Source organism: Schistocerca nitens, chromosome 1, assembly GCF_023898315.1.
Source record: "Schistocerca nitens isolate TAMUIC-IGC-003100 chromosome 1, iqSchNite1.1, whole genome shotgun sequence".
Classification (NCBI taxonomy): domain Eukaryota; kingdom Metazoa; phylum Arthropoda; class Insecta; order Orthoptera; family Acrididae; genus Schistocerca; species Schistocerca nitens.
In genome coordinates this window covers 739,067,877-739,095,257 of record NC_064614.1, presented here as the reverse complement: position 1 = coordinate 739,095,257, position 27,381 = coordinate 739,067,877, and the positions used below count along the sequence as shown (strand labels likewise).

The 27,381-nt window shown below is 45.0% G+C and overlaps 1 protein-coding gene across 1 annotated transcript in view; it reads right to left on the bottom strand.

Annotated features, from left to right (window-relative positions):
• The window catches only part of LOC126236920 (heat shock protein 70 B2-like), a 133,766-nt gene that overhangs the window by 30,763 nt on the left and 75,622 nt on the right, over window positions 1-27,381 (bottom strand). The window contains exons 5-6 of the mRNA XM_049946579.1: window positions 21,314-21,592; window positions 1,751-1,945 (exon numbers count right to left, since the gene is read on the bottom strand). Of these exons, the coding sequence (XP_049802536.1) occupies window positions 1,751-1,945; window positions 21,314-21,592 (474 nt within the window). The remainder of the gene's footprint in view (window positions 1-1,750; window positions 1,946-21,313; window positions 21,593-27,381) is intronic.

The window sequence follows — 27,381 nt, the reverse complement described above, 5'->3', positions numbered from 1 at the left end:
CTCAAACATGGCAACTTCTGGAAGAGTGGCAAACAATGGGTACTAAGAAGTATTTCAAATTACAGATTCATTGCAGATTCACTGCAGTGCAGTTTTAAGCATACCAGCGTAATCACGGCACTGGTGTGCTTGTACTGACACTTTAATATCAGTCATATTATTAAAACTGCAAAAGTTAGATGGCAGTGTAAATTTTTAATGTTACACAACCTTTAATAAACTGTTGAACGCTTCATGCAGTCTTTACGATCAAGGTGTAGAATTGATACGCAGAAAGTGTACACAGTCTCGGCAACATGTGGGTGGGCCCACATGTTCCCACTGCACTGCAGGAGTTTCGCTGGGAAGCCCTTGCACATTCTCCGTACAGTCCAGATCTCTACCCATGCGATTTCCATATTTTTGGTGCCCAGAGGAAAGACATTAATGGCTGTTGATTTGCTTCGGACGAAGATGTGCACGCGTGGGTACAATCATGGGTCCGTAAGCAATCGCAAAACACTTTTCCATGAAGGCATTGACCGTGTTTATCTCACAGTGGGATAAATGTCTTAACAGATATGGTGATTACTTTTGAAATAATAAATAGTTTACTTACTTTTTTCCAATGTATCTCGTTTTCATTTGACTGGTCCTTATATTTCGAAACAACGTCCCAGTTACTGTGGAATAAATGCTGCAATAGGTCGTTCGATTTACGCATGTTTTAGTTTCCTTATTGAGAGAAAGGCCAAAAAATTGGTCGGCAGGTACAGTTTTTCAGTTTCTGGAAGTATATGAAGAGCGACTTTATGTTACTGATAAATTGTGCGTAGGAGCAAGCGCTTGTGTGCGACTACATTCACACAAAATAGTTATAAACGAATCTGGAAAGATTTTTGGGTGAATGAATAAATGTAAATATGAAACCAAAAATGGGAGTCGCATAAAGATTATGGTCTGAAACACCAAGAACTGTACAAACCGTGTATTGCAGGAGTTCCCAAACTTTTCCTCTGGCAGAATACTTTAATTCTGGTATTTCGATGGAAAACCTTGTTTATTTGTAAGGCTAATAAAATATGAAATTTTAAGAAATAAGAAAAATTTGTTTTATTCAGTGATAACTTCAATTTTAAATCATAACCATTAACACAGAAATCAATATAAAATTTTTAAAAAATAAGAAAAAATGTCGAGAAAGGAACGCTATGTTGTTAATAATTTTTCGTGGAATACTTATTCATTTCCCACGGAACACCAATGTTCCACGGAACACTCTGGTGTACTGTATGTGGGGTGTAACAGCTGCGAAAGTAAAAAATTATAAGTATTAGAAACGTCTACATTAGCAAATAAATAAAGTTCTATAATCCCAAATGAGTGCTGCGTCCACAGATGATGTTTACAATCCAGTTTTTGGTTGGTTTTTCATGGTAGACAGTATTTTCATCTTCCAGTGCGATTTTGTTTGTAAGTATGTTTGTTGCAAACATTTGATTCCTGCGCGAAATGCATTTCGATCGACCATTTGTGTTACTTTGCCTCGTATTTAACTCACATCTTAGCTCTGATGCAGAATAACATTGATACCCCCCGTACGGTTTCAGCTGACAAAACAGTTAAAAACCTCGTCACTGCGTAAAATTTGTGGCGTCCTGAGAGACCTGAAGCTCACCGTGCCACGAGCTGTGACGACGCTTTAGCTGCGAGCGTTCCAGGCTTCACAGCGCCTCTAGTTCAGTCCATAGTGTGAATGGTTTGCGCTCACCTGCACCGTGACGGCGGGCTGGTTGTCGGCGTAGGTGGAGAAGGTTTTGGTGAGCGAGCAGGGGATGCGCGTGTTGCGCTCGACGACGGCCGTCATGATGCCGCCGGCCGTCTCGATGCCCAGGGACAGCGGCGTCACGTCCACCAGCAGCACCTCCTGCAGGTTGGCGCTCTTGTCCCCGCTGATGATGGCCGCCTGCGCACCGCACACGCAGCCACTCTTTCATACACCTCCGCATTACCTTCTACGTCGACATCGACACTGCTGGCCATCAAATTTACAACACAGTAAATAAAGGTATAACGCAAAAAAACAACATTAAAATAGCATCAAGTGTACTACTCGCGGCGTTCAATAAGTTATGCAATAGTTTTCTCCTTGGCCAATTTAAGAAATTTTTCGCTCTTCAGTCTCTATAGCTTCATGAAGTTGCGGTAGGTGGCGGCGCTATACGTAGACTTCAAAATGGCGTCTGTAGAGGAGGTGCGTTCCAAGCAGAGACCCGTCAGTGAGTTCTTTTTGCGGCAGACCAGAGCATCGCTGATATTCATAGGCGTTTGCTTAATGTCTACGAATACCTAGCAATTAACAAAAGCACGGTGAGTCGTTGTGCGAAGCGTCTCTCATCATCGCAACAGGTCGCCAAACCTGTCCGATGTCCCTCGTGCCGGCCAGCCGCACGCAGTTCACAGTTGTCAGTGTGGGAAGGTGCGCAAATTCTCATACGAGGTGGTCAACGGATCACAATCGAACTCTTCGCTGCTCTGTTGGTAGTGCTGACACCAGTTTGTGCTCTCAGAGGTGTTTGCTCACTGTCGCCTAGCGGAATACCATAAACACCAACGAAGGACCATCTCTGCCGAATTACTTGCGAGTTACGGGGCTGATCGTGACAATTTTTTATCGAACATCGTCAAAAGCGATGAACCATAAGTCTATCACTTCGAATCGGAAACAAAACGGCGATCCATGGGGTGGCGCCACACCGTCTCTCCACTCAAGAAAAAGTTCAAAGCCGTACACTCAGCCGGTAAAGTCACGGTGAAGGCCTTCTGGGACTCTGAATGGGTTACTCTGTTTGATTTCCTCACTCGTGCCGGCCGGCGTGGCCGAGCGGTTCTAGGCGCTTCAGTCTGGAACCGCGCGCGACGGCTACGGTCGCAGGTTCGAAGCCTGCCTCGGGCATGGATGTGTGTGATGTCCTTAGGTTAGTTACGTTTAGGTAGTTCTAAGTTCTAGGGGACTGCTGACCTCAGAAGTTAAGTCCCATAGTGCTCAGAGCCATTTGAACCATTTTTTTCCTCTCTCATGGCGCAACGATCAACGCGGAAGTGTATTGTGCTACCCTCAGGAAACTGAAGAAACTACTTCAGAGTGTTTGTCGCCACAAAAATACTAACGAAGTTTTCCTTCTCCATTACAACACAAGGCCTAACCCAACTCTTCGCACCCGAGAGGCCTGTTCTTCCTCGTGTACCCCACAGCCCGGATCTTGCACTTTCCGACTTCCATCTGTTTGGCCCAATGAAAGATGCACTCCACTGGGAGCAGCACGTCGATAGTGGGGTGGTTATTGATGCAGCAAGACCTTGGCCCCGACGTCGACCAGTAGAGCGGTACCATCCGGGCATACAGGCCCTCGCAGTACGGCGGCGTAACGCCTCGCACTGATCGGAGATTGTGTTAAAAAATAGTGTTTAGCAGTCAAAAGAGTAGGGAATAATATGGTGCACTGGAATCCCGAATAAAAGCAATCGGCTTTCAGAAAAAAAGTGCTCCATTATGGACTGAACACCCCTCATACACATTTGAATATGCAGATCATTATCATTACAGCAGAACTGTGCAAAATATGTCATAATAACACCACTCGTGTTCTGTATATAAGGAAAGATTACACAATGGAATTTTCATTCGGAAATCACATTTCAATATCACTTTGACAATTATTACTTTGTATCCACCTAATTAAAATTGAATTAAAGAAATGTCTTGTGCCATATGTGTTTCATCTTTTTTTAATTGCAAGTGATCTTCACTGGCCTGAGATTTCGACACATTTGTGTTAATGCACACCAATTGTTTCACATATTCGACATTATACATTGAGATTATAAACTGTTCTGGGATTTTCTGCTTTTCTGATACGTAATATTAGTTTATGTTTCTGCTGCAATGAACCAACAGACCCTGTAGCCAGAACGCCCAATTTCAGGCACTGATCACTGCAGTCAATGACTTATGCCTGATACAGCGCCCTTCAGCGTGGGCAGCTTCCGTGCTTCAGTCTACTTCCGCGAGGCAATGACTGAGGCCACGGATTCTGACACCTTCCGAGAACCTTCTGCGAGATGGAGGAATGCGACAGAACTTCTTCCTCCTCATGATCAGCTCCAGGTAGCAGTATTTATATCTACACAGCCAGCCAGTCATCTTTGGACAACTGGACTATGTCATGAATGATCTCTGGCTAGTGTGGAATGCTGCCGTCAAGACGACGATGTGTGAGGAGCGTTCATTAAGTAGTGCAGCAAATTTTTTTCTGAAAGCAGGTTGGTTTTATTCAGGGTTCCAACACACCATGTTATTCCTCACTCTTTTGGCTACAAAACCCTAGTTTTTAACGCAATCCGTGTTCAATGTGACAGCCTTACGCCACCGTATTGGGAGGGCCTGTATACCAACGTGGTACCATTCTACTGGTCGACGCCGGAGCCAATGTGTTGCTAGCCGGCCGCTGTGGCCGAGCGGTTCTAGGCACTTCAGTCCGGAACCAGACTGCTGCTACGGTTCGAATCCTTCCTCGGGCATCAATGTGTGCGATGTTCTTAGGTTAGTTTGGTTTATGTAGTTCTAAGTCTATGGGACTGATGACCTCAGATGTTAAGTCCCATAGTGCTTAGAGCCACTTGAATTTGAACCAATGTCTTGCTGCACCAATAACCTCCCCGTCACCCACGTACTGCTACCCGCGCAGTACATACTTCATTGGGCCAAACAGATGGAACTCGGAAAGTGCGAAAAAAATGGTTCAAATGGCTATGATCACTATGGGACTTAACATCTGAGATCATCAGTCCCCTAGAACATAGAACTACTTAAACCTAACTAACTTAATGACATCACACACATCCATGCCCGAGGCAGGATTCTAAACTGCAGTCGCGCGGTTCCAGACTGAAGCGCCTAGAACCGCTCGGCCACAACGGCCGGCGGAAAGTGCGAGATCCGGACTTAGAGTGGATGAGGAAAAACAGCCCAATGAAGTTTCGTAAGCTTCTCTCGGGTGCGCAGAATTTTTTGAGGCGTTGCATTGTGATGGAGATCGAGAAGTTGGTTTGCGTTTTTGTGACGACAAACACGCTGAAGTCGTTTCTTCAATTTCCTGAGGGTACTGTATCAGAGACACTTTCCGAGTTGATCGTAACACCATGAGAGAGGACATCAAACAGAGTAACTCCCTCAGAGTCCCAGAAGACCGTCGCAATGACTATACCGGCTTAGAATTTTTCTTCGGAGCAGAGATGGTGTGGCGCCACTTCATGAGTTACCGTTTTGTTACCGGTTCCAAGTGATGAAGCCATGTTTCGTCACCTATAACGATGTTCGATAAAAATTGTCACGAACAGCCTCATAACGCACAAGCAATTCCGCACAAATAGTCTTTGATTGCACCATTGCACTTCATGGTTTTCTGTTAGATGGCGAGGACCCAATCGGGCAGTCACCTTTGAGTACCCCAATCGGTGGACAATTATGTCAGCACTTCCATCAGAGAAGCCCAGCTGCGCAGCGAGATGTTTGATTGTGATACGCCGATCACCTCGAATGAGAGCGTCCGCACGTTCCAACACAGCAGGAGTGACAGCCGCATGCGGGCCATCCGGCACGCTTGAGATCGGACAGGTTTCCTCGACCTCGTTGGGAAGATGACAGACGCCTCTCCCAACGACTCACCCTGCTTTTTTTTACTCCAACGTCTCCGTAGAGATTCCGTAAGCGCCTGTATCTGCGATGCTCTGGTATTCCGTCGAAAGAAACTCAACTCTGGTTGGAACACACCTCCGTTACGAACGCCATTTTGAAGGCTATGTATAGCACCGACGTCTGTCGAAACTTCATAAAACTATAGGGAATGGAGTGGGAATATTCCAAGGTGTCTCACAACAAATTTCTTCAACCGAAATTGGTCGTGAAAAAAAGAGTTGCATAACTTATTGACCGCTCATCGTGCCTTTGATGCAGAAGTCCACACCATCACCGAGCTTTGAATGCCCTTCTGTTGCCTGACTGCGTTGGCAGCCTTACACTGTGCTGCCTACTTGTCAAAGCCCAGCCACCTTCACAAGTTCAGAGACTTGAACTGAGATCCTCAGCCACGTGGCGATGGGCCTCACGCAGCCAGCCACAGCCATTCGTGAGGGAGGACGTCAAACAGAATACCTCCTTCAGAGTCCCGGAGGACGGTCACTATGACTTTACTGGCTGAGAGTGCGGCTTTGAATCTTTTCTGCACACGGGCCCGGACACTTGAGATGGCGCCAGGTCTCTTGAATCGGCGTCAGAGGACATGCGCTGTTGCAGACGAGAACGGTGCTAGGAGGTCAACCTGCAGGGAGACTCTGTGACGGAATGTTTGTCACACTCACCAGTGTTCCAGTGAACAATAGCTGCGACAAGAAGATTGAATGTTTACAAGTAAAAAACAATAAAGGGCATTTGTATCCATGGACTGCCTTCTTCTCCTGCACTAGAGTAGAGAGTTACTCGTCTATACCAGGCCACACTCGGTCTCTGTCACGCTACCTACAAATTTCGGAGATGCTGCTCTACTTGTGTTCTTTTTCCCGTTTTACAGCTGTTCTTCTTCTTCTTACTGCCATACGAAATTTCGTTTGCACAGCCCTAGGAAATGAACACTTATTTGCTTGATGTTATTTCTGCATGTTGTTACCAGCTATTGAATGTTATAGCCAACTATCGAAAGTGTGTTTGTGATATCAGTGATATAGTAATATATGGACACACAGCCACTTAGCTGCAGATTACGTCTCCCCCCCCCCCCCCTCCGTCACTCTCTCTATGTGTGTGTGTGTATGTATGTATGTATGTATGTGTGTACGTGTGTGTGTGTGTGTGTGTGTGTGTGTGTGTGTGGGTGGGTGGGTGTGTGGGTGGGTATGGGTGCGTGTTCGGGTGGATGAGTGGGTGGGGTGGGTGTTTGGGTGGGTAAGTGTGTGGGCTTGTATTAACATCGTTAGGTGTGTAAACGGATACTTTTGTACGTTATCATTTCTTTTATTAAGTTTAGCAAAGCACTTGTTGATGTGTGTCTTGTCATTTATCATGTGTTCGTTCTCTGCAAAGAGATTCTGAATGTGGTAGTAGTCCTTCATTGCTATAAGGCATTTGCTGTGGTTAATTATCTCGATGATTTTCATATCTTGTTGCAAGCTGGTAAGATGATGTTTTAAGTGCTCTGCAAATCTGAAATGGTTTGTTTCATACATCCAATACCTGACATGTTCTTTGTACTGTTCTAAAATTTCTGCATGTCACGCCTATGTATACTGCATTACAACTTTGACATTCAAGTCAATATTTTTTTTTATCCCTAGAATTTGCCCCTTTGATTGTTGGTTGGCGTAAGTTAGTTTGGTGAGTTTGCACAGTTTTATATGCTTAATGGAGACCCTGCTTCTTTAGTGAGCTTCCCACTCCGTGTGTCCAACTAATTATATAAGTCATAGAGTAACATGTACTTTGTTTGTGTGTGCTGTTGTCGTTGTTTATGTGTGTTGTGTGCATTTTCCGCTTTGGGATTTGTGAGTTTTTATGCATCATCGAACTCATGGATGTGTTGTTTATTGTTTCATTGCTGTGTATATGTTGTGTTCAGTTTTTTTCTATCAGTTGCAATGAGGACTGTAGAATTTCTTACGTACTATGTTTCGCACAGTATCGCGTTCAGGTACGGCTTCTTCGAATACAGCCTCTTAACCTCATTTAGTAACCAACACTTTTCTGCATATAATTTCAGCGTTTCTGTGGCTGGTTTCGATTTAAGTTGTTCCTCTTGCAAGTCTGGTTGAACTTTATGTGCTGTATCGTTTTCTGGAGCCTCAAATCTATTTTCTTGTATTTATCCTACTTGTTGACAGGAAATGCCTGACAAAGCTGTAATAACGTCTCTAAGTATTATGTTGTTATTTATCAACATAATATTACATTGAGGTGACAGAAGTCAAGCCAAGCTTAGTGCAGTTACTCGACGTGTCATGGACTTAACAAGTCATTGGAAGTCCCAAGCAGAAATATTGAGCCATGCTGCCCCTATAACCGGCCATAAATGCGAAACTGTTGCCAGTGCAGGATTTTGTACATGTACTGACCTGACGTCTCGGTTATGTCCCATAAATGTTCGATAAAACTCATGTCGGGCGATCCGAGTGGCTAAATCATTCGCTTAAATTATGCAGAATGTCCTTCAAATCAATCACGAATAATTGTGGCCTGGTGAAGTGGCGCATTGTCATCTACACAAATTTCATTGTTTTCTGGGAACATGAAGTCAATGAATAGTTGCAAATGGTCTCCAAGCAGCCTAATAAAGCATTTTCAGTCAATGATCGGTTCAGTTGGGCCAGAGGTCCCAGTCCGCTCCATGTAAACACAGGCCACAACGTTGTGGAGCCAGGACCAGCTTGCACAGTTGTCCTGTTGAAAACCTAGGTCCATGGCTTCGTGGGGCCTGCGCCACACCCGAACCGTACCATAAACTTTTAGAACTGAAATCGGGACTCATCTGAACAGGCCGCTGTTTTCCAGTCGTCTAGGGTCCAATCGATATGGTCACGAGGCCAGGGGAGGTGCTTACATTTGATGTCGTGCTGTTAAGCAATGGCACTCCCATCGGTTGTCTGCTACCATAGCCCACTGACGCCAGACTTCGCCTTACTGTCCCAATGAATAAGTTCGTCACCGAGCGAGGTGGCGCAGTGGCTAGCACACTGGACTCGCATTCGGGAGGACCACGGTTCAGCCCCACGTCCGGCCATCCTGGTTTAGGTTTTCCGTGATTTCCGTAAATCGCTCCGGGCAAATGCCGGGATGGTTCCTTTGAAAGGGCACGGCCCACTTCCTTCCTCTTCCTTCCCTAATCCGATGAGACCGATGACCTCACTGTCTGGTCTCCTCCCCCGAAAACAACCCAATAAGTTCGTCGTACGTCTCACGTTGATTTCTGCTGTTATTTCACGTAGTGATGCTTGTCTGTTAGCACTGACAATGTATTCAAACACCTGCTCTTGGTCGTTAAGTGAAGGCCGTCGGCCGCTGCGTTGACTGTGGTGAGAGATAATGCCTGAAATTTGTTATTCTTGGCACACTCTTGACACTAAGGATCTTGGAGTATTGAATTCGTTAACGATTTCCGAAATGCAATGTCCCATGCATCTAGCTCCAACTACCAATCTGCGTTCAAAGTCTGTTAAGTTCTGCCATGTAGCCATGATCACGTCCCAAACCTTTTCACGTGAATCACTTGAGTACAAATGACAGCTCTGCCAGTGCACAGCTCTTTTATACCTTATGTATGAAATACTACTGCCATCTGTGTATGTGAATGTCGCTATCCCATGACAAAAGTTAAAGATGTTACTATGCATCTGAATGTTGTTTATTTGTTCAAAGATCATGTTATGTTTTTGTGGGACGGAATGACAGGATCATGGCCTGTAAATATTGTGGTTTATCGCTCCATAATATTACTGCTCACATCTGGGTTGGGGTTGGGTTGGTTGTGGGAAGAGACCAAACTGCGAGGTCATCGGTCTCGTCGTACCAGGGAAGGAAGTCGGCCTTGCCCTTTCAGAGGAACCATCCCGGCATTTACCTGGAGCGATTTGGGGAAATCACAGAAAACCTAAATCAGGATGGCCGGACGCGGGATTGAACCGTCGTCCTCCCGAATGCGAATCCAGTGTGCTAACCACTGCGCCACCTCGCTCGGTGTTCACATCTGAATCTCACGACTGTTATACGAATGTGGAATTCATAGGAGGACAATGCTCAACACCATATGGGATCTCAACAAACCCCTGGCGAGGAGCATCCTATAAGACAGGTACATTGTTTGCTTGGCTGTGCAGCCATCAGTAGGTATGTAGTGCCGGTTCAAGCACAGAGCATGTCATTGATGAGGTCATCGATGATGTAATCGGTGACACACACTGTGCTTGAACCAACATTACCTACCTACTGCCACCTCTTGTACATCGAGTCAGAAAATAGGAAGACAAGAATTCATATGGACAGTGCAACAATTTGTGGAGCACCTTGGACGCTTAGCACAGCAACTATTATTGCAGCTTCCCTTGACACTGCAGCATAGAAAGGCAGGCCAATGGTTGTTCGCCAAACAACAAAGCGGATACAGGAGTGCCACCACGTCCGCTTTTCAGACGAGTCCTGATTCCACCACAGCATATGATGGACATGTCTGGAGGCTCTCAGCAGAACCAACATAGCTGTATGGTATTGTACAGGATTTGCCGATAATGGCGTGAGGGAGGAAGAATGTGGACGTCTGAGTGAGCAAAAGAACACAGAAATCGAAAACACTGGCTGCAGGTTTATTCCACTAAATCTAGCCTGAATGGATACAGCTGTAAGATGCAGCTAGTGGCAGATTACCGACAGCCTGACTAAAGGGGTATAGCACCCGAATAAGGTGAAGCGGGAAGGTACGTGCAGTTGGGTCAAGGCCTGGTTAGCAAGAGAGCGTCTTGGCGCTGCCAGTGTACTTTCCCAAGTCGGCCCTGGGTCCCCCACGTGACCATTCACAACCATCTGATTGGCTGCTAGAGGGGACTTTGCAAGTATGACCTAGTCAGCGAATCTTCAGTAAAGTGCTACCTCGTCAGCAGTACTCACTATAAGAAAGCTATTCAGGTGAACTGAATGTGAGTAGGTGGCCATATCCAGCAGGCTCCGGTATCAAACCAGCCCAGACCCACGCACATCTCTCAGCAGTGGAAAACAACTTCACTGCCTTAGAATGAAAAATTGAAAAGAAAAATAAAAAAATTAGTTCACAATAACGTTTTCAACTTAGCCGGGGGGGGGGGGGGGGGTCCACCACGTACACTATTCATCACAGTCATGCGCGAACAGTACCCTGGAGTGTTAGTATGGATGTTACTGAGTACTCGATAAGATCAGGCTGATGACAGTGCCCTAGCTTCGAGGTTTCCATGACACTATGGCCAAACAAGATAATTCAAGACCGCATCTTGCCCATGCTGTGTTCACCCACCTTAATGCAGAGGATGTTCCACTTTTATCATGGACAGCAGATCTCTTTCTGGGCTCACGAGAAGCTGTCACACGACAAGTCGCTAGCCACTACCGTCGATGAACTGGGACACAGAATCAAAGCCGTATGGAACGATGGACCAGTATCTGTCAACCAACATCAGTTTAATTCTACACTCAGAAGTATTAGAGCCACTGTGGCTGCAAGAGGTGGCAGCTAAAAATGGTTCAAATGGCTCTGAGCACTATGGGACTCAACATCTTAGGTCATAAGTCCCCTAGGACTTAGAACTACTTAAACCTAACTAACCTAAGGACATCACACACACCCATGCCCGAGGCAAGATTCGAACCTGCGACCGTAGCAGTCCCGCGGCTCCGGACTGCAGCGCCAGAACCGCTAGACCACCGCGGCCGGCTGGTGGCAGCTTTGTGTAATAAATTTCACATCCTGAATACCCGCAAATCACCCGAAAATTTAATCATGTATTCTCCCTACTGTAGTAGAGAGGGTGTCTCAAACCTTTTGGGTCAAACTGAAACAGGTGATAGTGAGTCCACAACCGATTATATTGAGATAGAGAACCAGTGGTTGGAAATGCATATTTATCGTGTTGTGGACATACACAGCATAACCACATAACAACGTATCTCATAGTACCTGTTCAAAGGGGCGACCGCTAATCTCAGTGAATGCATGGCAACAGTGCATGACGTTTTGCCACACTCTTTCAAAGATCCCTGGTGTCTGATGTACCAGCGGACAGTCAGCTTGGACCCTAGCAATCAGGTCTTCATCCATTTCTACGGGGGTTTCATACACCAAAGTCTTGAAAAAGTCCAGAGGTGTGCGATCCGGCGATCGTGCTGGTCATGGAACAGGACCTTCACTTCCCGCCGCGCGGAGTGGCCGCACGGTCTAGGGCGCCTTGTCACGGCCCGTGCGGCTCACCCCGTCGGAGGTTCGAGTCCTCCCTCGGGTAAGGGTGTGTGTGTTGTCCATAGCGTAAGTTAGTTTAAGTTAGATTAAGTACTGTGTAGGCTTAGGGACCGATGACCTTAGCAGTTTGGTCCCATAAGACCTTACCACAAATTTCAAAAAATTTTCCTTCCAATCAGACGGTGAGGGTACGTATTTTTCGGGTGCTAGGGGGCACTGACATCAAGTGGGCTGGTGCACAGTCGTGCTGAAACCACATCCCTCCGTGGAAAACAACGGGCACAGCCTCCAAGAACTGCATGCGCCTTTGCAATACATGCATTGGGAAGGGCGGTCATCGCTTTGAACACTAAGAGCTACGCTGTTGATATGCGATGTATAGTGTGTATGTCCACAACACAATAACTATGCGTTTCCGACCACTGGTGATCTATCGCAATATAATCAGTTGTGGTCCCACTATCACCTTTTTTTAATTTGACAAACGATTTGAGACACACTGTATTTACACAACAAGTAAAATTTGATGTTGCGACATTAATGGTAATCAGTGTATAATCCTTAAGCCACATTACAATGTGTGTCCGTAAATACGTCTGGTATCACTATAATTTCTCTCTTTCCTGTTACATTCACGATTGGTGCAGGAGATTAGTGACTGTTTGTAATCGTCAATATGAGCTTTAACTCTGAAATATCCTGGCGATTTCGTCCTTGGCGTTTCCATGATGTCACACTCGTGGACTCGGCCAGAATACACTCATAGTTTCTGATGTGCGGCACATGAGACAAACTACACAATGTACTGCTCATAACATTTACTCGGAAATATTTATTGACGGACCTGTATTATATCTCAACACTGTTAAGTACTTAAGTAAGAAATAAGGGTCGCCAGTCTCTGTTTGGCCCGCGAGGCAGGATTAAAATTATCACTTTTTCTATGCTACCAATAAATGCTCTGTAGCATCTAACTACTTTCAGAAAGATTCCGCAATACGATCTCTGGATGGAAAATGTATGCCGCTAACAGTTTACTCATGCCTCTAGTTGGCTGCTAGCAACTACGGCCTGTGATCTCCACCAGAAACAAAAGAAAATAACAGCTCAAAGGCAATGTCGGTACGTAAAAAGATGACACAGAAACATCACACCTTCAGTTTACATGAAACCAAATTCAGCTTATTGGCTTCAATTACAATTCGTCAATCCCAGCGCTTTTATCCAATACTAACTTCAGTAGGCTACTGGATCTGGGATCTGATATAAGAGCTCTGCTTACCAAGCAGCAAGAGTAATTAATTAGAATTTCATACTCACATACGGGAACGCTGATATGTCGGGACACACAGACCATCAGCATGACAGGACAGCGCCGTGTGTGCATGAAAAGCGGGCTCGTAGGGACCACAGCAGTGAGAACTAAAATGCTAATACGCTGAAGCGCCAAAAAACAGGTATAGGCATGCGTATTCAGATACAGAGATATGTAAATAGGCAGAACACGGCGCTGCGGTCGGCAACGTCTATATAAGACAAGAAGAGTCTGACGCAGTTGTTAGATCGGTTACTGCTGCTACAATGGCAGGTTATCAACATTTAAGTGAGTTTGAACGTGGTGTTACAATCGGCGCACCAACGACCGGACACAGCATCTCTGAGGTAGCGATGAAGTTGGCATTTTCCCGTACAATCATTTCACGAGTGTACCGTGAATATCAGGAATCCGCCGGAAAAAGACCCTGCAAGAACGGGCTCAACGACGACTGAAGAGAATCGTTCAGCGTGACAGAAGCGCAACCCTTCCGCAAATTGCTGCAAGATTCAATGCTGGACCATCAACAAGTGTCAGCTAGCGAACCATTCAACGAAACATCATCGATATGGGCTTTCGGAGCCGAGAGCCCACTCTTGTACATGAGTGCACGACACAAAGCTTTACGCATCGCCCGGGCCCGTCAACACCGACATTGGACTGATGACGATTGGAAACTTGTTGCCTGGTCGGACGACTCTCGTTTCAAATTGTATCGAGCGGATAGACATGTATGGGTATGGAGACTACCTCATGACTCCATAGAACCTGAATGTCTGCAGGCGACTGTTCGAGCTGATTGAGACTCTGTAATGATGAGGGGCATGTGCAGTTGGAGTGATATGGGACCTCTGATACGTCTATAACGACTTTGATAGGTGATACGTATGTAATCATCCTGTCAGATTACCTGCATCTATTCATGTCTATTGTGCATTTCGACGGACTTGGGCAATTGTAGCAAGACAATGCGACCCCCCACACGTCCAAAATTGCTACAGAGTGGCTTCAGGAAGACTCTTCCGAAATTAAGCACCTCCGCTGGCCACCAAACTCCCCAGGCATGAATATTAATGAGCATATCTGGAGGGGTGTTCAGAAGAGATCTCCATTCCTCGTACTCTTACGGATTCATGGACAGCCCTGCACGATTCATGGTGTCAGTTCCCTCCAGCACTATTTCAGACATTAGTCGAGTCCATGCCACGTCGCACTGCGGCACTTCTGCGTGCTCGCGGGAGCCCTGCACGATACTAGGCAGGTGTACCAGTTTCTTTGGCTCTTCAGTGTAGTCCCGGACGACAACAACAACACAAGCGTATTGTCAGGGGTACCTATGGATGCCGCTGCTGCGAGCAGAGGCGCTCACCTCACTGATAGGCGGCAGCCACATCGCTCCTAGGAGCCGTTCCCAGCGCGGATCTACAGGGAGTCTATAACTGAAGTCCCAGTTTCAAAACGATGCAGAAAGAGAAGCTCTGCTCAGAATGACGTCAGATTTGATCAGCGTATTATTGGCGCCGGGCGAAACGTCATGGAACAAAAAAATTAACGAAAATTTTACCAATAGATGGAGCTGTAAGCGTCAGAATATGCACACCTACTGACGCGCGGCACACGGTTGATCCTCAGTTTCCGTGCGAGACGCCCAAAGTGACTGTCTCCATGAGGGATCGCGCGCTGCTGGTACAGCTCTTTTACGAGAACAGTGACTGTGCGCCGGTAGCCTTGCACAACTTCCGGACAGTTGAGTGTATGAAAATTGGTATTGGTCCGATATCTGCTAAGGATCTGGAGAAAATGATTACAAAATTCTAAAACACACGTTCTTTCGAAGTGCAATGTGGCAAAGGGAGGAAAACACTTAATACGAAATATGTCGAACATGTGGTCACAGCACTGCAGGAGAGGTAAGCGGTGGTTTGCAAACATTTAATGCACGGGGAATTCCCCGAACGTTTGACGTGCCTGCAAGCACGGTGCATAAAATCCTATCTAATATTGGCAGGGGTAAAATACAGGGAGCGAAAGGCTATTTACAATTTGTACAGAAACCAGATGGCAGTTATAAGAGTCGAGGGGCATGAAAGGGAAGCAGTGGTTGGGAAGAGAGTGAGACAGGGTTGTAGCCTCTCCCCGATGTTATTCAATCTGTATATTGAGCAAGCAGTAAAGGAAACAAAAGAAAAATTCGGAGTAGGAATTAAAATCCATGTAGAAGAAATAAAAACTTTGAGGTTCGCCGATGACATTGTAATTCTGTCAGAGACAGCAAAGGACTTGGAAGTGCAGTTGAACGGAATGGACAGTGTCTTGAAAGGAGGGTATAAGATCAACAAAAGCAAAACGAGGATAATGGAATGTAGTCGAATTAAGTCGGGTGATGCTGAGGGAATTAGATTAGGAAATGAGACACATAAAGTAGTAAAAGAGTTTTGCTATTTGGGGAGCAAAATAAATGATGTTGGTCGAAGTAGAGAGGATATAAAATGTAGACTGGCAATGGCAAGGAAAGCGTTTCTGAAGAAGAGAAATTTGTTAACATCGAGTATAGATTTAAGTGTCAGGAAGTCGTTTCTGAAAGTATTTGTTTGAGTGTAGCCATGTATGGAAGTGAAACATGTATGGAAGTGAAACATAGTTTGGACAAGAAGAGAATAGAAGCTTTTGAAATGTGGTGCTACAGAAGAATGCTGAAGATTAGATGGGTAGATCACATAACTAATGAGGAGGTATTGAATAGAATTGGAGAGAAGAGAAATTTGTGGCACAACTTGACTAGAAGAAGGGATCGGTTGGTAGGACATGTTCTGAGGCATCAAGGTATCACCAATTTGGTATTGGAGGGCAGCGTGGAGGGTAAAAATCGTAGAGGGAGACCAAGAGATGATTACACTAAGCAGATTCAGAAGGATGTAGGTTGCAGTAGGTACTGGGAGATTAAGAAGCTTACGCAGGATAGAGTAGCATGGAGAGCTGCATCAAACCAGTCTCTGGACTGAAGACCACAACAACAACAGTATTCTTCATTGCTGTTATTACAAAATCATTCATGTTCAGGAGTTGTTTCCTACTGACCTGCCAGCAAAACAAACGTTCCCACTGGATTTTCTTGCTCGCATGGAAGTGGACAATGAATAGCCATGGAACATTCTGTGGACAGATGTCAATACGCACGATTGCAGAATGTTGGCAACGGAAAATCCGCATGTGCATCAACTAGTGCTACTTCATTCTGTGGGCATCGTTTATCGCAGGCCCATATTTTTTCGAGCATATGAGACCCGCGTGTCTTGTTACTTGTACCGTCACTGGTAACTGTATAAGAGTCTTTTGCGCACCAACGTCATTCCGACGTTTCAACAGCATGAAAAGCACTCCTCCGCACACTGCGCAACCAGTGAGGCGGCTGCTGCAGTGGCATTTCGGGAATACTAGAATTATCAGCCGTCATTTTCCTAGCCTTCCAGATTCCCTGGCCGTCTAGATCACCTGATCTTTATCCGGATGACTTCTGTCTGTGCGGTTATCTGAAAAATGTCGTGTTCGGTGTTCCAGTTGCGAACATAGCTGAACTGAAGGCACGCTCTGTGCAACGCATTCTAACGTGACCCCCTAGACACTCAGATTTGTCGTGAACATGCTGTTTCTCGATTTCAGCTTGTGGCAGGTAACGGTGGACAGCGTATTGAACATGTATTGCATCTGTTTCACGACAATTAGAAACCAAAGCCATTCTGCTTTTTATGCGTGTTTTGGCCGCAGGACGATTAAAAACTGATGTCATTTTGCTTTCTATGCGGTTTTTGTCTCATAACAATTAAAAACCGATTTTTCCCATCCGATGTGGTACGAACTTGCCGTTATGGATAGCTTTACTTAACTAACTGTGCCACAACTGTTGACTGCCGAACTCGTGCAGTCAAGAAAATTGAACACTGCCGAACTCAAATCAGAGCCATTGTATTGCGATTCATGAGCCAATTGTAGCCGACCTCATTTACGTTAAGACGCCTACAGCGTCATCTATTGGTAAAATTTTCGTTAAATTTTTTTTATTCCAACACGTTTCCCCTGCGTCAATAATATGCCGTTCAAATCTGACGTCATTCTGCGTAGTGGTTCTTTGTCCACAGCATTCTGAATCTGGAACTTTGATTGTGGGTACCCAGTATTTGCTTCTGCCCTATCAAGTGTTCCCAAACAGATTTTTCTGCTGGCATTGTATTTAAACGACCAGTTCCCAACAGTGCCCAACTGTCGCCCTACGAAGTCGACTTTGCGCTTCCAGCCATCCACAGAGAAGCAGAGCTGAGACCTTAGCCTCACTGAGTTCTGGTGCCAGGACTTTGGTATTCACCAGACTGCTACTGTGTTGATGCTATTGGACAGCCGCCCAAAATAGTTATCCTTTTCAAGATAGATTTTTTTGTCGTTCTAATATTCATTGGACTTGTTTGGTAATGGACAGCTACTATAAACTTTTCACAGACTACTTACAAGCAGGCAACACACCGTCTACTGTGCTATTTAGAAGTTTTTGTGTCTTTTCTTGGTGACCACATTACTGGAGCTCACCGAGAATTGTGAAGTGTTCTCTTATGCGAACTCTTTCAAAGTTTCCCATACTGGCGGAACAAGTTGATTGATCTCTAAAGATCAGCAGCTCCTGATTTGATACGCACAATTCTCTTAAAACATCATCCGCGCCCCATCGAGACTGTCCGAGGACTTCCATAATTCGCGAGCTCCAATTTGGAATAAAAGAGAATTTGTTGAACATAAGACGTAAAAGTTAAACTCATTTTAGACGGTGTTTTGTCTGGAGTGTAGCTTTATATGGAAATGGAACATGGACAGCTAAAAGGACCAACAAATGTGGTGCTATAAAAGAACGCTGAATAATAGGTGGTAGACTGGACAATCAGTGGAGAGGCATTGGATGAAATCGGAGAAAAAGTAAATCTAGGGTACAGTTCGACTAAAGTAACTGATAGTTTATAAGGGTACATTGTGAGGCACCAAAGATTAAAAAGTACGAGAGCTGTTCAGAAAGTATCCGACCTTATTTTTTATTGTTGAAACCAACTACAGTATCGGGGCGCACGCGCTCTCTATGTTGGTAGGTATTTTTTCCGCAGCAGCCGAAACAAACAGTTGCTGGACAGCCGTTGAAAAGTGAACACACGTAAGTGGCAGTCTTCTAACTTTGTGTCGTGGGCAAAATGCCAGGAAAAATGGAACAACGTTGTCGCATCAAAGTTTGTTTTAAGTTTGTCGATTCTGAAGTTAAAACAATCCGCAAGATTCGACAAGTAGTGGCAAAGCAATGGGTATCACACAAATAACAAGTGTTTCAAAGATAACCGAGCATCAGTGAATAACGACGACCCACAGCATCTGAAAATGATGTTGTTATTGATCACGTACGGACCCTCCTGATGCAGAATAGACGAATCACAATCACAAAACTTGCAGACGAGGTTAAAATTAATATTGAATCCATTCTTTCAACTTTAACGGAATATATGGACGTCAGGAGGATGCCAGCAAAATCTGTGCCCAAATTGCAAAATATTGAGCAGAAGGAACTTCGTTCGGAGATCACACAGGACACGTTGGGTATTGTGAACAGTAACCCTAACTTTCTTAACACAGTGATGATTGGTTATGAGTAACTGGTTTATCATCTCCAACACCAAAAGAATCGAGGCAGGTCCGCAGTAATGTAAAAGTCATGCTGACCTCCACTTAAAACTTCCGGGCTGATAGGCCGTGGTCGAAGTATAAAACTCTCTCCTGACGTTTCGTCTCCGACTGCGGGAGACATCCTCGGAGGTAAAGCGGCGAACTGCGAAGAGAACTCGAGGAAGCGCTGATTATATAGGCAGTACAGAGGGCGCCACTGTCGATCACGTGGCGTCGGCTATGAGACTGTCTCCGATAATGCCAACATTCTCGATTGAAAGTAATCGATCGTCACGCTTGCGGTGCTACGCTGACATCCAATACTTTCAATACAATAATAACTTTTATGAACAGATTGACGGGGTGGCTGTGGGCAGTCCTCTCAGTCCTGCTGTGGCCAACTTATTTATGGAGACTTTTGAACAACGGGTGTTGCAGACTGCCAGTAAGAGACCAGCCAGATGGTATCGCTACGTCGATGACACGTTCGTAGTATGGACACACGGAGCAGAGGAGTTGGATGCCTTCCTGACACATTTAAACAGCATTAATCCGAAAATCCAATTCACTAAGGAGACGGAAAGGAATGGGCAATTGAATTTCCTGGATGTGACTGTGATTACACGACGGGACGGAACGTTGGGCCATAAGGTGCATAGAAGGCCCACACATACTGATCGTTATCTACACAAAGATTCAAACCACCACCCTAGACAAAAAAGAGGTGTAATGTAAACTTTGTTAGACAGGGCGTACAAAATTTGTGAACCTGTTTATTTAAAAGATGAGATTGAACATTTACGGTCAACTTTCGTGAAGAATGGCTATTCTAGCAAGGATATGGATTGAGCACTTCGCTCTAGGCAGAGAATCAGGAGTAACGACGAACAACAGTCGTCCAAGGGCAAAGTTTTTCTTCCGTTCAGTAGTAAGGTCACAGATCGCATTGGGAAAGTTTTAGGCAAGTATGGGGTGGAAATTATTTTCAGACCTACTAGGAAAATAAAAGAATTTTTAAGATCGGCAAAAGATGCACGACACCCTTTGGCTACACCGGGGTATATAAAATTCCTTGTAGTTGTGGCGAGGTTTATATCGGTACCACAAAGAGAAGTGTGAACACCCGCCTTGTCGAACATGAAAGGAATTGCCGCCTGGGTCACACGGATAAGTCGGCCGTAGCGAAACATGTTTACCAGGAAGGTGATCATGAAATAAAATTCAGCGAGACGAGCGTCATATCAAAAACCTCGCATTATTATGCACGCTTGTATAGAGAAGCTATTGAGATTGATAAACATCGTAATAATTTTAACAGGAAAGACGAAGGTGTTAAACTGGATTAAATTTGGATGTCAGCGTTACACCGCAAGCGTGACAATCGATTACTTTCAATCGAGAATGTTGGCATTATCGGAGACAATCTCATAGCCGACGCCACGTGATCGACAGTGGCGCCCTCTGTACTGCCTATATAATCAGCGCTTCCTCGAGTTCTCTTCGCAGTTCGCCGCTTTACCTCCGAGGATGTCTCCCGCAGTCGGAGACGAAACGTCAGGAGAGAGTTTTATACTTTGACCACGGCCTGTCAGCCCGGAAGTTTTAAGTGAAGACAATACCGGCCGTGAAAGCTTACATTGTATGGTCATGCTGACCATCCTTTTTTTTTTAATTTTAATATTTTTAGCACGATTGCATGGTCCATCACGAGTGCGCTTCAGACGATACTAATGCCAATAAGGAGTACTATCAAGAGATTCTGCGTCGCCTTCGTGAAGCAGCGAGACATAAACGGCCGGTCTTGCGGGCAGCAGGCAGTTGGCAACTTCACGACGATAATGCACCCGCTCATTATTCTCAATTAATTCAGAGTTTTTTTCCCAAACACAACACGGCTGTGGTTTGTCAGCTTCCCTGTTCCCGTGACGTAACTTCAAGTGACTTCCGACTTTTCCGTTAACTGAAAAATACTCTGAAAAGGGACTAGATTTCGGAACAGGGAAGGCACTATGCAGAATTCATTGAAGCAGCTGCGCACCATACCAACAGAGACTTTCCAGCGATACTTCCATCAGTTGCAGGAGTGTTGGGAGAGGTGTGTATAAGCTCGAGGGGACTACCTCGAATGTGGCAAGTGTCCAACAATTGTTCCTGAATAAAGATTGATTTCGTAAATAAAAGTCGGATACTTTCTGAACAGCCCTCGTGCATCTATTCCGCTACTCCCATCAACCACCGCCCAGAGAGTCTTGATAGCGTACGCCTACAGAGCAAGTTCGTAGTGAGAAAAAGCGGCTGAGAGGACCTGGACGGCCGCGCCGTAGGCGACGGCCTCGTCCGGGTTGATGGAGGCATAGAGCTGCTTGCCGTTGAACATGTCGCGCAGCATGGACTGCACGCGCGGGATGCGCGTCGACCCGCCGACCAGCACGACGTCGTGCACCGCCGCTTTGCTGAGGTGCGCGTCCGCCAGCGCCTTCTCGACCAGTGGCAGCGTCGACCGGAACAGGTCCATACACAGCTCCTCGAAGCGCGCGCGCGAGATCTTCGTGTAGAAGTCGATGCCGTCCATCAGCGCGTCCACCTGTCGACAGATGTATCTTTACTGCCTATGACCCAGTGACAAAGATTTCAACGGCTTGTCCAGTGCACGTCGTGTATGAGATCCCAGGATGAACTGCGAGGGTCACTCCAAAAGAAATGCTCATCTTTGCCATTCACAGAGGTTATAGAAACATTCTTCCCACTTGTATTCAAATTTTCGAGGGGCGTTCAATAAATTACCCAACTTTTTTTCTGAAAGCAGATTTCTTTTATTCAGTATTCCAATACACCATCTTATTCCCCACTCTTATTGCTACAAAACCCTATTTTTTAACATAATCTCCGTTCTATGCGACTGCCTTACCCCACCTCATTCGGAGGTCCTGTATGCCCTCGTGGTCGACGTCAGGGCCAACGCCTTCCCGTACCAATAAGCTTCCGATCAGCTGCATACTGCTCCCTGTGAATTACACAAACAATTCCGTATAGATGGTCCTTCATTGCTCTTTACGGTCAGCTATTAGGCGGCGAGGAACCCAGTGGGAACACTCCTTTGCGTACCCCAACTGGTGGATGAGAGTGTCAAAACCATCAACAGAGACATCCAGTTGAGCAGAGAGGTGTTTGAGTGTGATCCGTCGACCACCCCGAATGAGAGTGTCCGCACGTTCCAACATTGCAGAAGTCACAGCGGAGTGCGGCAGGCTGGCACGCGGGAGAACGGACAGGTTTGCTCGACCTTGTTGCGATGTTGACAGACGCTTTGCCCAACGGTTCACCGTGCTTTTGTTCACTGCTAGGTCTCCATAGCCTATTAATATCTGCGATGCTCTGGTTTTCCGCCAAAGAAACTCAATGACAGCTCTCTGCTTTGTAACACCCTAATTACAGAAACCCTAATAAACAACCCCTTGTGGTGAAAGAAGTAGGAAAATTAAGTCATCCTGATAGTGACGGCAGCTACTGACGACAAATTTTACACTTGCGATAATGTGATTAACAGGAATGTCAGGTGAATAATAATATTTATCATGAAATAGAGACTGAATGAAAGAATCTGATAAGATACGCAACAAAAACACCAAAGAAAGAATTGCAAAATAACTAATAACGAAGGTTAAAGCCCAGATGCTAAATTGGTCAAAGATAACATTTGTCCGCACCTCGTGGTCGTGCGGTAGCGTTCTCGCTTCCCACGCCCGGGTTCCCGGGTTCGATTCCCGGCGGGGTCAGGGATTTTCTCTGCCTCGTAATGACTGGGTGTTGTGTGATGTCCTTAGGTTAGTTAGGTTTAAGAAGTTCTACGTTCTAGGGGACTGATGAAATACAGTGAAAGATAACATTTACCATGGAAGAGAGTCCTAGCCGCATCGAAAAGGAAGTTCGATGTGACTACAGTGTAACTCGGAAATGGAAATGTTAGCTTTAGTAGCTATCTAGTCGCTCTGTAGTACTATTGCGATAATAGCATGCATGTAAGCGCTACTAGATTGTTTTATGCTAATCGGAAATTTGAAAGTTTTGCGATATAGACTGAAGTATTATTCAGAAAAGCAAAGTCATCTTTACCGTTAGCAAGATAACGGGATAGTGAGATTCAAGACGAAATTAAATCGTGTGAGATTTGTGATGGGACTTAGCCTTCGTGATGCTGAATAAGCACGAACATTCGAGGACACTGAAAAATGAAAGGTCGCCGACAGAAAAACAATTACCAGTCTCGAGTAGGTAATAGACACACGCAAACACGAAGAACGTACAACTGCGCCGAGTTGTCAGAAGTTGTCGCCAACGACAGGATTACTGATGCCAACGGAAGCAATTCCCTGAGTGAGAAATCGGTGTGCGTGCTCAGCATAGGGACAATTAGTTACAAGGAACCATAAAATTGGATTCAAACTTTAATTCTTCATGTCACCTACAAAACTGAATAGACATTATCATGGGTATTAGTGAAAATTGACTAATAAAATATTATGAACTAAATGAATTCATGATCATTTAACAGTGAACAGTCATCGATTAGTCCCAAGATTACGACGCATTCTGAACATTGCTTAAGTATATGTTATCTCTGTAACTGCGTCGTGTAGTTATTAAACACGCGACGTAGCGACGTCTTGACGACGGAATAACAATTTATCAACTTAACATTCTCGCAATTCCATAATGTGGCCACGGCTTGGGTGATGCATTGAAGATTCAAGACTTTATATTATTAATATTCAACATCCAGTATCTAAACGGGCATAATAAAAAGAAGAACTATAGTTAGCCAGTTCGAACAAGCTGAAAAGTCTGTCGCGGACTCACAAGAAAAGAAAACCACGCTAGGAGTTTGTGTTTTTCTACTAGTTACGGGGTGGCGTTGTCGTGAGCGACGGACGCCGTTCCACGTCGTACCGACTGGGACTACCATCACTACCGAGTCGTGTGAACTCTAAGGAGACGCAGAGGCCACAGCTTGGATCATAACTCTGTTACAGACGCCATTTTGAAGTCTATGTATACAGCGGCCATCATCAGAGCTTCATTATACTATAGGGGCAAAAGCAGGAATATTTCACGATATCTCACAAACAATTCCGTATTCTTTAACCGAAATTGGTGAAGAAAAAAAGTGTTCAATTACTCACTGAACACCTCTCATAATTGAACTTGTTTCTGCAAGGCGCACTGTCATAGAACTCCGTCAAGATGACTGCTGTACTTAATGTTTGTCTGAGGCAACATGCTGTTGTAGAGTTCCTGTGTTCTGAGGACGAGACTGTGAGAAACGTTCACAAGAGCAAACGCTGTTGATCGCACTACAGTTAACTGTTGGACAAGCGGATTATCTGATGAAAGTGGATGCACCAACACTCGCGCCCACAAGTGCAGTGCCTGATGAAGCACTACACAGATTCCTGAAAATATGCACTGTATTCTAAATCTGATTCTGATTGACGAACAAAAAGCGGTGAGCGAACAGTCAACGCGAATGACAGTATGAGAAGGGAGTGTGTGCAGAATACTGAAGCAGTTGAGGTTGAATAGGTTTGCACCAGGTGGGGACTAATGACCTGAGAAGTTGAGTCTCATAGTGCTCAGAGCCATTTGAACCATTTTGAACCAGGTGGGTTCCAAGGAAGTTGATGGATCTCACAAAGAAACACGCAGACACTGTTCAGTGAAATTCTGTGACGTTACGAGACTTCTGGAGATGCGTTCTGTGCAAGAATGTGGTGAGAGGTCAGTTAATGCGCGGCACTTAGCAAATGCTAAGAAGAGGCCATTGATTTGCTTTAGACCTTAAAGTATAGGATATAACATAAAACAGCACTTTACTTTTGTCTCAAAACGATATGTACATTTTCTTGGATGGTTATCGTCATACAAACATTTAAACCATTCAGTCTTTTCGCGCCATCCGAAAATATGAACACTGTCTTACAGCAATCAAATTTTTAATTACAAATTCACTTCATTAAATTTGTGCAAGGTGAAAAAGTTAATGCAGTAATTGAAATGAGATGTTCAAGGATCAGATATTAAATTTAAGAATCGAATTTTATTTAAAATCAGGTTAAAAGAATAAAAACGATCACAATCATTTTGATAACCATTAAAAAAAATTAACGTGCTATAAGGATTGAAATCGCGCCTCTGGTTTACAAAGCTAGAACCTTAGACATTACCTATGAAGATACTGAGTCAATTCATGTTATTTTTAATGGTTTAGCGCCACAGAAGAAATTGTTTTCTTCACAAACAAGGATCCACCAGGATGGATGGCTGCACTGTTTGAAACCTGGCACCGAATCCTATGCTATTTTATGGGTCGTTTCAAATAATCAGTCCCACCCCTAGTGTCTCAATGGCAAATAACCCTTTATTGTATTCGGAAGTAAATGAATTGTAACGATAACATTTTATTATCAGATCAAATACCGACAATTTATACCTACATAGTTGTAAGCGTTGTACGTAGACCCTTGGTGGCACACATAAACAAAACAAGTTTACCTTATTCCTCAGCGCTTTTCATTTTCCTGTCGGAAAATTTAACAATCACTAGATGAAACTATATATGACCCTCTTAATACGTTCTACTCTTGTTGAACAGTAGTATTGTAACCTGTCAGTCCACAGCGACTGACAAAAAACATGAATCACGAAACTACAACATACTGTACAACAATTGTCCACCAACAAGAAAGCAACCTTTACTCTAGATGATTCTTAGCGAAATTACTGTAAGGAAAGTAAATACATTGCAGAAGAAATGAATGAGCCTAATAGTAAACTTAGAACAATGAATACGTAATACTTCAATTACTCTCTTATTGGTAATCAATAGACCCGTACTCTAATTGATCGGGTTATTACGACTACCTCGGGCAGCACTAGGGGATTCCTCCGTAGGTTTTGCGGTGTTGTCAGCTTATGACGCATAATGTGTGGTGTGCCCAGCGCTCACTTTTATACAGGGTGTTTCAAAAATGACCGGTATATTTGAAACGGCAATAAAAACTAAACGAGCAGCGATAGAAATACACCGTTGGTTGCAATATGCTTGGAACAACAGTACAGAGGATTTTTCTGGTGTTGGAATTCCACCGCCTAGAACACAGTGTTGTTGCAACAAGACGAAGTTTTCAACGGAGGTTTAATGTAACCAAAGGACCGAAAAGCGATACAATAAAGGATCTGTTTGGAAAATTTCAACGGACTGGGAACGTGACGGATGAACGTGCTGGAAAGGTAGGGCGACCGCGTACGGCAACCACAGAGGGCAACGCGCAGCTAGTGCAGCAGGTGATCCAACAGTGGCCTCGGGTTTCCGTTCGCCGTGTTGCAGCTGCGGTCCAAATGACGCCAACGTCCACGTATCGTCTCATGCGCCAGAGTTTACACCTCTATCCATACAAAATTCAAACGCGGCAACCCCTCAACGCCGCTACCATTGCTGCACGAGAGACATTCGCTAACGATATAGTGCACAGGATTGATGACGGCGATATGCATGTGGGCAGCATTTGGTTTACTGACGAAGCTTATTTTTACCTGGACGGCTTCGTCAATAAACAGAACTGGCGCATATGGGGAACCGAAAAGCCCCATGTTGCAGTCCCATCGTCCCTGCATCCTCAAAAAGTACTGGTCTGGGCCGCCATTTCTTCCAAAGGAATCATTGGCCCATTTTTCAGATCCGAAACGATTACTGCATCACGCTATCTGGACATTCTTCGTGAATTTGTGGCGGTACAAACTGCCTTAGACGACACTGCGAACACCTCGTGGTTTATGCAAGATGGTGCCCGGCCACATCGCACGGCCGACGTCTTTAATTTCCTGAATGAATATTTCGATGATCGTGTGATTGCTTTGGGCTATCCGAAACATACAGGAGGCGGCGTGGATTGGCCTCCCTATTCGCCAGACATGAACCCCTGTGACTTCTTTCTGTGGGGACACTTGAAAGACCAGGTGTACCGCCCGAATCCAGAAACAATTGAACAGCTGAAGCAGTACATCTCATCTGCATGTGAAGCCATTCCGCCAGACAGTTGTCAAAGGTTTCGGGTAATTTCATTCAGAGACTACGCCAATTATTGCTACGCATGGTGGATATGTGGAAAAATCGTACTATAGAGTTTCCCAGACTGCAGCGCCATCTGTTGTTGACAATTGTAACTACTGTAATTTCGAAAGTTTGTCTGCCTGAAAATGTACTGTTGTCCCAAGCATATTGCAACAAACGGTGTATTTCTATCGCTGCTCGTTTAGTTCGTATTGCCGTTTCAAATATACCGGTCATTTTTGAAACACCCTGCAAATGAGCTAAAA